Genomic DNA, 12,659 nt, shown 5'->3' on the forward strand with positions numbered 1-12,659 from the left:
AAAATACCAGAATATTGTTTTTGAGTGGACTATTACTTTAACTCCCAAAGTGCTTGATATCCATAGTCCCAAAGCACCCATTCACACCTGAAAGAATAAGATCTAAGGTATTTTTGGTAACTTTTGTATAACTCTGTCCCCAGCCTGGCTTCACACCTGCAACTCACCTTCACTGGGTTCTTTCATAAAGTCGGTAAGTGTTTAACTCGATGTGTGTATGGATGATGGTTGGTAAGTGTTTAACTTGATGTTTGTATGGATGATGGTCGGTAAGTGTTTAACTTGATGTTTGTATGGATGATGGTTGGTAAGTGTTTAACTTGATGTTTGTATGGATGATGGTTGGTAAGTGTTTAACTTGATGTTTGTATGGATGATGGTCGGTAAGTGTTTAACTTGATGATTGTATGGATGATGGTCGGTAAGTGTTTAACTTATTTGCAGGGACGATGGCAAATATCAATTTAATCAGATATCAAATGCACGTTATTTATTTAAATCCTGACGGTTACTGTCTTCTCATTCCCCTCTAATCCTGACGGTTACTGTCTTCTCATTCCTCTCTAATCCCGACGGTTACTGTCTTCTCATTCCCCTCTAATCCCGACGGTTACTGTCTTCTCATTCCCCTCTAATCCCGACGGTTACTGTCTTTCTACAGAGAAATCATCAGTAGCCTCAGAGAATGAGCAGAACTCTGTTTCTCTAGAGGTGCTGCTGGTTAAAGTCTGTCACAAGAAGAGGAAGGTAAGAGAGAGTGTGAGAGCGTCTGCTAGGTGACAAAAATGTAAGTGTGTGTGTGCGTGCGCTCACATCATCTCTCTCATTTCACCCCTCTTATCTCTCCCATCCTCTTCTCTCTTTTCTCCCCACTCTCTCATACACATTTCCACTCCCCTGTTCTCTCCCATCCTCTTCTCTCTTTTCTCCCCACTCTCTCATACACATTTCCACTCCCCCGTTCTCTCTCATCCTCTTCTCCCTTTTCTCCCCACTCTCTCATACACATTTCCACTCCCCCGTTCTCTCTCATCCTCTTCTCTCTTTTCTCCCCACTCTCCCATACACATTTCCACTCCCCTGTTCTCTCCCACCCCCAGGATGTGAGCTGTCCAGTGAAGCAGGTTCCCACAGGGAAGAAACAGGTGCCCCTGAACCCAGACAGCAGCACTCCCAGCAGCCAGCCCAAGCCGGGCTCCTGTCCTTCTCTGGTGGTGTCCAGTAGTGAGTTTGATGCCAGCAACGGCCACACGGTTAAGTCCTACTCCCTGTTGTTCAGAGTGTCTGGACCAGGCAGGACGCAGCACAACGGACTGGTCAATGGACAGACCAATGAGAATATAGGTAGGCTTAGTGCTGGAGTTTAACGTCACTAGGGTAGATGGTGTGTGTTAACCCCAGTCTTGTATTGGTACAGGGGATGTGTGTGTGTGTGTGTGTTAACCCCAGTCTTGTATTGGTACAGAGGATGTGTGTGTGTGTTAACCACAGTCTTGTATTGGAACAGAGGATGTGTGTGTGTTAACCCCAGTCTTGTATTGGTACAGGGGATGTGTGTGTGTGTTAACCCCAGTCTTGTATTGGAACAGAGGATGTGTGTGTTAACCCCAGTCTTGTATTGGAACAGAGGATGTGTGTGTGTGTGTGTGTGTGTGTGTGTTAACCCCAGTCTTGTATTGGTGCAGAGGATGTGTGTGTGTGTGTTAACCCCAGTCTTGTATTGGAACAGAGGATGTGTGTGTGTGTGTGTGTGTGTGTTAACCCCAGTCTTGTATTGGAACAGAGGATGTGTGTGTGTGTGTGTGTGTGTTAACCCCAGTCTTGTATTGGTACAGAGGATGTGTGTGTGTTAACCCCAGTCTTGTATTGGTACAGAGGATGTGTGTGTGTGTGTGTGTGTCTTGTATTGGTGCAGAGGATGTGTGTGTGTGTGTGTGTGTTACCCCAGTCTTGTATTGGTACAGAGGTTGTGTGTGTGTGTGTGTGTGTGTGTTAACCCCAGTCTTGTATTGGAACAGAGGATGTGTGTGTGTGTGTGTGTGTGTTAACCCCAGTCTTGTATTGGAACAGAGGATGTGTGTGTGTGTGTGTGTGTTAACCCCAGTCTTGTATTGGAACAGAGGATGTATTGGTACAGAGGATGTGTGTTAACCCCAGTCTTGTATTGGTGTGTGTGTGTGTGTTAACCCCAGTCTTGTATTGGAACAGAGGATGTGTGTGTGTAACCCCAGTCTTGTATTGGTACAGAGGATGTGTGTGTGTGTGTTAACCCCAGTCTTGTATTGGTACAGAGGATGTGTGTGTGTGTGTGTAACCCCAGTCTTGTATTGGAACAGAGGATGTGTGTGTGTTAACCCCAGTCTTGTATTGTCTTGTATTGGAACAGAGGATGTGTGTGTGTGTGTGTGTGTGTGTGTTAACCCCAGTCTTGTATTGGTACAGAGGATGTGTGTGTGTGTGTGTGTGTTAACCCCAGTCTTGTATTGGTACAGAGGATGTGTGTGTGTGTGTGTGTGTGTGTTAACCCCAGTCTTGTATTGGTACAGAGGATGTGTGTGTGTTAACCCCAGTCTTGTATTGGAACAGAGGATGTGTGTGTGTGTGTGTGTGTTAACCCCAGTCTTGTATTGGAACAGAGGATGTGTGTGTGTTAACCCCAGTCTTGTATTGGAACAGAGGATGTGTGTGTGTGTTAACCCCAGTCTTGTATTGGAACAGAGGATGTGTGTGTGTTAACCCCAGTCTTGTATTGGAACAGAGGATGTGTGTGTGTGTGTGTTAACCCCAGTCTTGTATTGGTACAGAGGATGTGTGTGTGTGTGTGTGTGTTAACCCCAGTCTTGTATTGGAACAGAGGATGTGTGTGTGTGTGTTAACCCCAGTCTTGTATTGGTACAGAGGATGTGTGTGTGTGTGTGTGTGTTAACCCCAGTCTTGTATTGGTACAGAGGATGTGTGTGTGTTAACCCCAGTCTTGTATTGGAACAGAGGATGTGTGTGTGTGTTAACCCCAGTCTTGTATTGGAACAGAGGATGTGTGTGTGTGTGTTAACCCCAGTCTTGTATTGGTACAGAGGATGTGTGTGTGTGTTAACCCCAGTCTTGTATTGGAACAGAGGATGTGTGTGTGTGTGTTAACCACAGTCTTGTATTGGAACAGAGGATGTGTGTGTGTGTGTGTTAACAGATTGGAACAGAGGATGTGTGTGTGTGTGTAACCCCAGTCTTGTATTGGAACAGAGGATGTGTGTGTGTGTTAACCCCAGTCTTGTATTGGAACAGAGGATGTGTGTAACAGGAAGAAGAGAAGCTCTACCGTCAGACAGGAAGAAGTGGGAGAAACAACGTTCGTAGCTCAGATGACTGTGTTTGATAAGAACAGGTACACACACACACACACACACAGAGCTATGTCTTACTATACTTGAGGACTTTCTGGGACTGTGGGGCTTGGTCCGCGTCTCTGGAGGACTGTGGGGCTTGGTCCGCGTCTCTGGAGGACTGTGGGGCTTGGTCTGCGTCTCTGGAGGACTGTGGGGCTTGGTCTGTGCCTCTGGAGGACTGTGGGGCTTGGTCTGCGCCTCTGGATAGGACTGTGAGGACTTTCTGGGAGGACTGTGGGGCTTGGTCCGCTGTGGGGCTCTGGAGGACTGTGGGGGAGGACTTGGTCCCGCGACTCTGGAGGACTGTGGGGCTTGGTCCGCGACTGGAGGACTGTGGGGGTCTTGGTCCGTGGGGCGGAGGACTGTGGGGCTCCGCGCCTCTGGAGGACTGTGGGGCTTGGTCCGCGACTCTGGAGGACTGTGGGGCTCCTGTGGGGCTTGGTCCGCGCGGACTGTGGGGCTGGAGGACTGTGGGGCTTGGTCCTGCGGTCCGCTCTGGAGGACTGTGGGGCTTGGAGGACTCCGCGCCTCTGGAGGACTGTGGGGCTTGGTCCGCGCCTCTGGAGGACTGTGGGGCTTGGTCCGCGACTCTGGAGGACTCCGCGCCTCTGTGGGGCTTGGTCCGCGCCTCTGGAGGACTGTGGGGCTTGGTCCGCGCCTCTGGAGGACTGTGGGGCTTGGTCCGCGCCTCTGGAGGACTGTGGGGCTTGGTCCGCGAATCTGGAGGACTGTGGGGCTTGGTCCGCGACCTCTGGAGGACTGTGGGGCTTGGTCCGCGCCTCTGGAGGACTGTGGGGCTTGGTCCGCCTCTGGAGGACTGTGGGGCTTGGTCCGCGCCTCTGGAGGACTGTGGGGCCGCGCCTTGGTCCCGCGCCTCTGGTCCGGACTGGTCCGGGGAGGACTGTGGGGCTTGGTCCGCGCTGGAGGACTGTGGGGCTTGGTCCGCGTCTCTGGAGGACTGTGGGGCTTGGTCCGGGGGACTGTGGGGCTTGGTCCGCGCCTCTGGAGGACTGTGGGGCTTGGTCCGCGCCTCTGGAGGGCTTGGTCCGCGCCTCTGGAGGGCTTGGTCCGCGCCTCTGGAGGGCTTGGTCCGCGCCTCTGGAGGGCTTGTTCTCCGCGCCTCTGGCGGGCTTGTTCCGCGTCTCTGGCGGGCTTGTTCCGCGTCTCTGGAGGGCTTGTTCCGCGTCTCTGGCGGGTTTGTTCCGCGTCTCTGGCGGGCTGTGTGGCTTGTTCCACAACAACTGCTTTGCAGTTGGCCGTCTAGAAATCACCTTTGTTCACAAAAACCGACTCATTCTGCATCACAGATCTGAAGCTCTGGAAGACGGCCAATGTCCCTTCCTCCTTTCAGGCGTCTGCGGTTGTTGGATGGGCTGTATCTGTTGCTGTTAATGTTTTCGTGTGTGTGTGTGGGCGTCTGCAGTTGTTGGATGGGCTGTATCTGTTGCTGTTAATGTTTTCGTGTGTGTGTGTGGGCGTCTGCAGTTGTTGGATGGGCTGTATCTGTTGCTGTTAATGTTTTCGTGCGTCTGCAGTTGTTGGATGGGCTGTATCTGTTGCTGTTAATGTTTTCGTGTGTGTGTGTGGGCGTCTGCAGTTGTTGGATGGGCTGTATCTGTTGCTGTTAATGTTTTCGTGTGTGTGTGTGGGCGTCTGCAGTTGTTGGATGGGCTGTATCTGTTGCTGTTAATGTTTTCTGTGTGTGTGTGGGCGTCTGCAGTTGTTGGATGGGCTGTATCTGAATGTTTTTGTGTGTGTGTGTGTGTAGGCGTCTGCAGTTGTTAGATGGAGAGTATGAGGTGTCTATGCAGCAGATGGTGGAATGTCCTGTCAACAAGAAGAGAGCCACCTGGGAAACGAACCTGGATGGAAAGGTACGTGTGTGTTGTCACCAGACCACAATTTGGACTTGGAAACCAGGTTTAGTATCACGTTACTCCATACCAAAACAATATGTTGTCATGTGCTAATGCCATGCTATGTTGTTGTCTTAGGTCTCTCTTTATGTGCTGTTGTGTTGTCTCTATCATGATGTGTGTTTTGTCTTATATTTTATATATATATATATCAAATCAAATTTATTTATATAGCCCTTCTTACATCAGCTGATATCTCAAAGTGCTGTACAGAAACCCAGTCTAAAACCCCAAACAGCAAGCAATGCAGGTGTAGAAGCATGGTGGCTAGGAAAAACTCCCTAGAAAGGCCAAAACCTAGGAAGAAACCTAGAGAGGAACCAGGCTGTGTGGGGGGTGGCCAGTCCTCTTCTGGCTGTGCCGGGTGGAGATTATAACAGAACATGGCCAAGATGTTCAAATGTTCATAAATGACTGGCATGGTCGAATAATAATAAGGCAGAACAGTTGAAACTGGAGCAGCAGCACGGTCAGGTGGACTGGGGACAGCAAGGAGTCATAATGTCAGGTTGTCCTGGGGCATGGTCCTAGGGCTCAGGTCAGTTGAAACTGGAGCAGCAGCAAGGCCAGGTGGACTGGGGACAGCAAGGAGTCATCATGTCAGGTAGTCCTGGGGCATGGTCCTAGGGCTCAGGTCCTCCGAGAGAGAGAAAGAAAGAGAGAAGGAGAGAATTAGAGAACGCACACTTAGATTCACACAGGACACCGAATAGGACAGGAGAAGTACTCCAGATATAACAAACTGACCCGAGCCCCCCGACACAAACTACTGCAGCATAAATACTGCAGGCTGAGACAGGAGGGGTCAGGAGACACGGTGGCCCCATCCGAGGACACCCCCGGACAGGGCCAAACAGGAAGGATATAACCCCACCCACTTTGCCAAAGCACAGCCCCCACACCACTAGTGGGATATCTTCAACCACCAACTTACCATCCTGAGACAAGGCTGAGTATAGCCCACAAAGATCTCCGCCATGGCACAACCCAAGGGGGGGCGCCAACCCAGACAGGATGACCACATCAGTGAATCAACCCACTCAGGTGACGCACCCCTTCCAGGGACGGCATGAAAGAGCCCCAGTAAGCCAGTGACTCAGCCCCTGTAATAGGGTTAGAGGCAGAGAATCCCAGTGGAAAGAGGGGAACCGGCCAGGCAGAGACAGCAAGGGCGGTTCGTTGCTCCAGTGCCTTTCCGTTCACCTTCCCACTCCTGGGCCAGACTACACAGTTTCTGATTTTTGCAATGTTATGAAGATGGAAAAAAGCTGTCCTTGAAATGGTCTTGATATATTCTTCAAAAGAGAGATCAGGGTCCAGAGTAACGCCGAGGTCCTTCACAGTTTTATTTCAGACGACTGTACAACCATTAAGATTAATTGTCAGATACAACAGAAGATCTCTTTGTTTCTTGGGACCTAGAACAAGCATCTCTGTTTTGTCCGAGTTTAAAAGTAGAACGTTTGCAGCCATCCACTTCCTTATGTCTGAAACACATGCTTCTGGCAAGGGCAATTTTGGGGCTTCACAATGTTTAATTGAAATGTACAGCTGTGTGTCATCCACATAGCAGTGAAAGTTAACATTATGTTTTCGAATGACATCCCCAAGAGGTAAAATATATAGTGAAAACAATAGTGGTCCTAAAAGGGAACCTTGAGGAACACCGACATTTACAGTTGATTTGTCAGAGGACAAACCATTCACAGAGACAAACTGATATCTTTCCGACAGATAAGATGTAAACCAGGCCAGAACTTGTCTGTGTTGACAATTTGGGTTTCCAATCTCTCCACAAGAATGTGGTGATCGATGGTATCAAAAGCAGCACTAAGTTCTAGGAGCACGAGGACAGATGCAGAGCCTCGGTCTGACGTCATTAAAAGGTCATTTACCACCTTACAAGTGCAGTCTCAGTGCTATGATGGGGTCTAAAACCAGACTGAAACATTTCGTATACATTGTTGTCTTCAGGGAGGCAGTGAACAGCTTTTTCATTTTTTTTTTTGAGAGGAATGGAAGATTCGATATAGGCCGATTTAGTTTTTTATATTTTCTGGGTCAAGGTTTGGCTTTTTCAAGAGAGGCTTTATTACTGCCACTTTTAGTGAGTTTGGTACACATCCGGTGGATAGAGAGACGTTTATTATGTTCAGCATAGGAGGGCCAAGCACAGGAAGCAGCTCTTTCAGTAGTTTAGTTGGAATAGGGTCCATGTATGTATGTATGTATGTATGTATGTGTGTGTGTGTGTGTGTGTGTGTGTGTGTGTGTGTGTGTGTATGTATAATTTTTAATCCCAGCCCTCGTCCCCGCAGGAGGCCATTTGCCTTTTGGTAGGCCTCATTGTAAATAAACATTTCTTCTTAACTGACTTGCCTAGTTCAATAAAACATGTATATAAATAAAAGGTATATCAACAAGTCCCAGAATGGCTGCTGGTCCAGTCAGATGAACTCAGCTACAACTCTGTTCAATAGTTAGTCTCCTGATCCAATCAGATGAACTCAGCTACAACTCTGTTCAATAGAATGGCTCCTGGTCCAGTCAGATGAACTCAGCTACTACTCTGTTCAATAGTTAGTCTCCTGATCCAGTCAGATGAACTCAGCTACTACTCTGTTCAATAGTTAGTCACCTGATCCAATCAGATGAACTCAGCTACTACTCTGTTCAATAGAATGGCTCCTGATCCAATCAGATGAACTCAGCTACTACTCTGTTCAATAGAATGGCTCCTGATCCAATCAGATGAACTCAGCTACTACTCTGTTCAATAGAATGGCTCCTGATCCAATCAGATGAACTCAGCTACTACTCTGTTCAATAGAATGGCTCCTGATCCAATCAGATGAACTCAGCTACTACTCTGTTCAATAGAATGGCACCTGATCCAGTCAGATGAACTCAGCTACAACTCTGTTCAATAGTTAGACATCTTAGAAGTTCAGTATCATTACATTTAAAATAGGGATGTGACAAATGTACAACATTGAAACAGCCATTTAAAATTATTATTATTTTTTTAACGATGAATCATAAAATGATGTGAATTCACATTTCGAATAAGGTCCTGCGTAAAAACCACTAGTGGTAGTGAAATGTTAGCTTTAGCTGTCAGCTAGCATGGAACGTTAGCCTACGAAGTTGGAAGCTACCGGTATCTTCATGCATTGTAAAGTTATTCTACCCTGTATGTTTTACGACTAGTAATTATCAGTTTCAACATTTATCCATGTTGCATTATTCAAGTGTGTTAGCTCCCCACTAAGACTGTTTTGAAGTTAACATGATACAGTCCAGACTAAGTGAGGAGCTAACATGATACAGTCCAGACTCCTAGTGGAGGCTAAGTGGGGAGCTAACATGATACAGTCCAGACTCCCAGTACAGGCTAAGTGGGGAGCTAACATGATACAGTCCAGACTCCCAGTACAGGCTAAGTGGGGAGCTAACATGATGCAGCCTAGACTCCCAGTACAGGCTAAGTGGAGAGCTAACATGATACAGCCTAGACTTCCAGTACAGGCTAAGTGGGGAGCTAACATGATGCAGCCTAGACTTCCAGTACAGGCTAAGTGGGGAGCTAACATGATGCAGCCTAGACTCCCAGTACAGGCTGTGGAGAGCTAACATGATGCAGCCTAGACTCCCAGTACAGGCTAAGTGGGGAGCTAACATGATGCAGCCTAGACTCCCAGTACAGGCTAAGTGGAGAGCTAACATGATGCAGCCTAGACTCCCAGTACAGGCTAAGTGGGGAGCTAACATGATGCAGTCCAGACTCCCAGTACAGGCTAAGTGGGGAGCTAACATGATGCAGCCTAGACTCCCAGTACAGGCTAAGTGGGGAGCTAACATGATGCAGCCTAGACTCCCAGTACAGGCTAAGTGGGGAGCTAACATGATGCAGCCTAGACTCCCAGTACAGGCTAAGTGGGGAGCTAACATGATGCAGTCCAGACTCCCAGTACAGGCTAAGTGGGGAGCTAACATGATGCAGCCTAGACTCCCAGTACAGGCTAAGTGGGGAGCTAACATGATGCAGCCTAGACTCCCAGTACAGGCTAAGTGGAGAGCTAACATGATGCAGCCTAGACTCCCAGTACAGGCTAAGTGGGGAGCTAACATGATGCAGCCTAGACTCCCAGTACAGGCTAAGTGGGGAGCTAACATGATACAGCCTAGACTCCCAGTACAGGCTAAGTGGGGAGCTAACATGATGCAGTCCTAGACTCCCAGTACAGGCTAAGTGGGGAGCTAACATGATGCAGCCTAGACTCCCAGTACAGGCTAAGTGGGAGCTAACATGATGCAGCCTAGACTCCAGTCGAGGCTAAGTGGGGAGCTAAACATGATGAGCCTAGACTTCCAGTTGGCTAAAGTGGGAGCTAAAATAATGCATTAGTATCAAAAAAGTACAGAAGTTTTGTGGGTGCATCACATGATGCAGCCTAGACTCCCAGTACAGGCTTCCTGGAAGCTAACATGATGCAGCCTAGACTCCCAGTACAGGCTAAGTGGGGAGCTCCCCCATGATGCAGCCTCCTCCCTCCAGGCTAAGTGGAGAGCTCCATGATGCAGCCTAGACTCCCAGTACAGGCTAAGTGGAGCCCAGCTAACATGATGCAGCCCCTGTGACTCCCAGTACAGGCTAAGTGGGGAGCTAACATGATGCAGCCCTGACTCCCAGTACAGGCTAAGACCGGGGAGCTAACATGATGCAGCCTAGACTTCCAGTACAGGCTAAGTGGGAGCTAAATGATGCAGCCTAGACTTTAACAGTACAGGCTTAAATGGAGCTAACATGATGCAGCCTAGACTCCCAGTACAGGCTAAGTGGAGAGCTAACATTGATGAGCCTATGCTAACTAGCGTACAGGCTAACTGGAAGCTAACATGATGCAGTGACTCCCAGTACAGGCTTAGTTAGGGGAGCTAACATGATGCAGCCTAGACTCCCAGTACAGGCTAAGAGGGGAGCTAACATGATGCAGCCTAGACTCCCAGTACAGGCTAAGTGGGGAGCTAACATGATGCAGCCTAGACTCCCAGTACAGGCTAAGTGGGGAGCTAACATGATGCAGTCCAGACTCCCAGTACAGGCTAAGTGGGGAGCTAACATGATGCAGCCTAGACTCCCAGTACAGGCTAAGTGGGGAGCTAACATGATGCAGCCTAGACTCCCAGTACAGGCTAAGTGGAGAGCTAACATGATGCAGCCTAGACTCCCAGTACAGGCTAAGTGGGGAGCTAACATGATGCAGCCTAGACTCCCAGTACAGGCTAAGTGGAGAGCTAAACACGTTAAGAATCTAAGTGGAGAGCTAACATGATGCAGCCTAGACTCCCAGTACAGGCTAAGTGGGGAGCTAACATGATGCAGCCTAGACTCCCAGTACAGGCTAAGTGGGGAGCTAACATGATGCAGCCTAGACTCCCAGTACAGGCTAAGTGGGGAGCTAACATGATGCAGCCTAGACTCCCAGTACAGGCTAAGTGGGGAGCTAACATGATGCAGCCTAGACTCCCAGTACAGGCTAAGTGGGGAGCTAACATGATGCAGCCTAGACTCCCAGTACAGGCTAAGTGGGGAGCTAACATGATGCAGCCTAGACTCCCAGTACAGGCTAAGTGGGGAGCTAACATGATGCAGCCTAGACTCCCAGTACAGGCTAAGTGGAGAGCTAACATGATGCAGCCTAGACTCCCAGTACAGGCTAAGTGGGGAGCTAACATGATGCAGCCTAGACTCCCAGTATGCTCCCAGTACAGGCTAAGTGGGGAGCTAACATGAAGCAGCCTAGACTCCCAGTACAGGCTAAGTGGGAGCTAACATGATGCAGCCTAGACTCCCAGTCCAGGCTAAGTGGGAGAGCTAACATGATGCAGCCTAGACTCCCAGTCCAGGCTAAGTGGGGAGCCATGATGCAGCCTAGACTCCCAGTACAGGCTAAGTGGGGAGCTAACATGATGCAGCCTAGACTTCCAGTACAGGCTAAGTGGGGAGCTAACATGATGCAGCCTAGACTCCCAGTACAGGCTGTGGGAGCTAACATGATGCAGCCTAGACTCCCAGTACAGGCTAAGTGGGGAGCTAACATGATGCAGCCTAGACTCCCAGTACAGGCTAAGTGGGAGCTAACATGATGCAGCCTAGACTCCCAGTACAGGCTAAGTGGGGAGCTAACATGATGCAGCCAGAGACAGGCTAAGTCATGGAACCTAGACTCCAAACAGGCTAAGTGGGGAGCTAACATGATGCAGTCCTCAGATCCCAGTACAGGCTAAGTGGGGAGCTAACATGATGCAGTACAGGCTTCCAGTACAGGCTAAGTGGGAGCTAACATGATGCAGCCTAGACTTCCAGTACAGGCTAAGTGGGGAGCTAACATGATGCAGCCTAGACTTCCAGTACAGGCTAAGTGGGAGCTAACATGATGCAGCCTAGACTCCCAGTACAGGCTGTGGGAGCTAACATGATGCAGCCTAGACTCCCAGTACAGGCTAAGTGGAGAGCTAACATGATGCAGCCTAGACTCCCAGTACAGGCTAAGTGGAGAGCTAACATGATGCAGCCTAGACTCCCAGTACAGGCTAAGTGGGGAGCTAACATGATGCAGTCCAGACTCCCAGTACAGGCTAAGGGGAGCTAACATGATGCAGCCTAGACTCCCAGTACAGGCTAAGTGGGGAGCTATGCAGCCTGTCAGAGATGTGATCTGAGAGGCTAAGTTGGGAGCTAACATGATGCAGCCTAGACTCCCAGTACAGGCTAAGTGGGGAGCTAACATGATGCAGTCCAGACTCCCAGTACAGGCTAAGTGGGGAGCTAACATGATGCAGGACTCCCAGTACAGGCTAAGTGGGAGCTAACATGATGCAGCCTAGACTCCCAGTACAGGCTAAGTGGAGAGCTAACATGATGCAGCCTAGACTCCCAGTACAGGCTAAGTGGGAGCTAACATGATGCAGCCTAGACTCCCAGTACAGGCTAAGTGGGAGCTAACATGATGCAGCCTAGACTCCCAGTACAGGCTAAGTGGGGAGCTAACATGATGCAGCCTGGACTCCCAGTCCAGGCTAAGTGGGGAGCTAACATGATGCAGCCCAGACTCCCAGTCCAGGCTAAGTGGGGAGCTAACATGATGCAGCCCAGACTCCCAGTACAGGCTAAGCTGGGGAGCTAACATGATGCAGCCCAGACTCCCAGTACAGGCTAAGTGGGGAGCTAACATGATGCAGCCCAGACTCCCAGTACAGGCTAAGTGGGGAGCTAACATGATACAGCCTAGACTCCCAGTACAGGCTAAGTGGGGAGCTAACATGATACAGTCCAGACTCCCAGTACAGGCTGTGG

General features: G+C 49.5%; 1 protein-coding gene across 1 annotated transcript in view; it reads left to right on the forward strand.

Moving 5' to 3' along the window:
• The window catches only part of LOC135554766 (polycomb protein suz12-A-like), a 39,870-nt gene that overhangs the window by 9,253 nt on the left and 17,958 nt on the right, over nucleotides 1-12,659 (forward strand). Inside the window, exons 5-9 of the mRNA XM_064987198.1 lie at nucleotides 144-193; nucleotides 662-747; nucleotides 1,101-1,344; nucleotides 3,283-3,382; nucleotides 5,152-5,257. Coding sequence (XP_064843270.1) covers nucleotides 144-193; nucleotides 662-747; nucleotides 1,101-1,344; nucleotides 3,283-3,382; nucleotides 5,152-5,257 — 586 coding nt within the window. The remainder of the gene's footprint in view (nucleotides 1-143; nucleotides 194-661; nucleotides 748-1,100; nucleotides 1,345-3,282; nucleotides 3,383-5,151; nucleotides 5,258-12,659) is intronic.

The sequence above is a fragment of the Oncorhynchus masou genome, chromosome 14, assembly GCF_036934945.1.
Source record: "Oncorhynchus masou masou isolate Uvic2021 chromosome 14, UVic_Omas_1.1, whole genome shotgun sequence".
NCBI classification, from domain to species: Eukaryota; Metazoa; Chordata; class Actinopteri; order Salmoniformes; family Salmonidae; genus Oncorhynchus; species Oncorhynchus masou.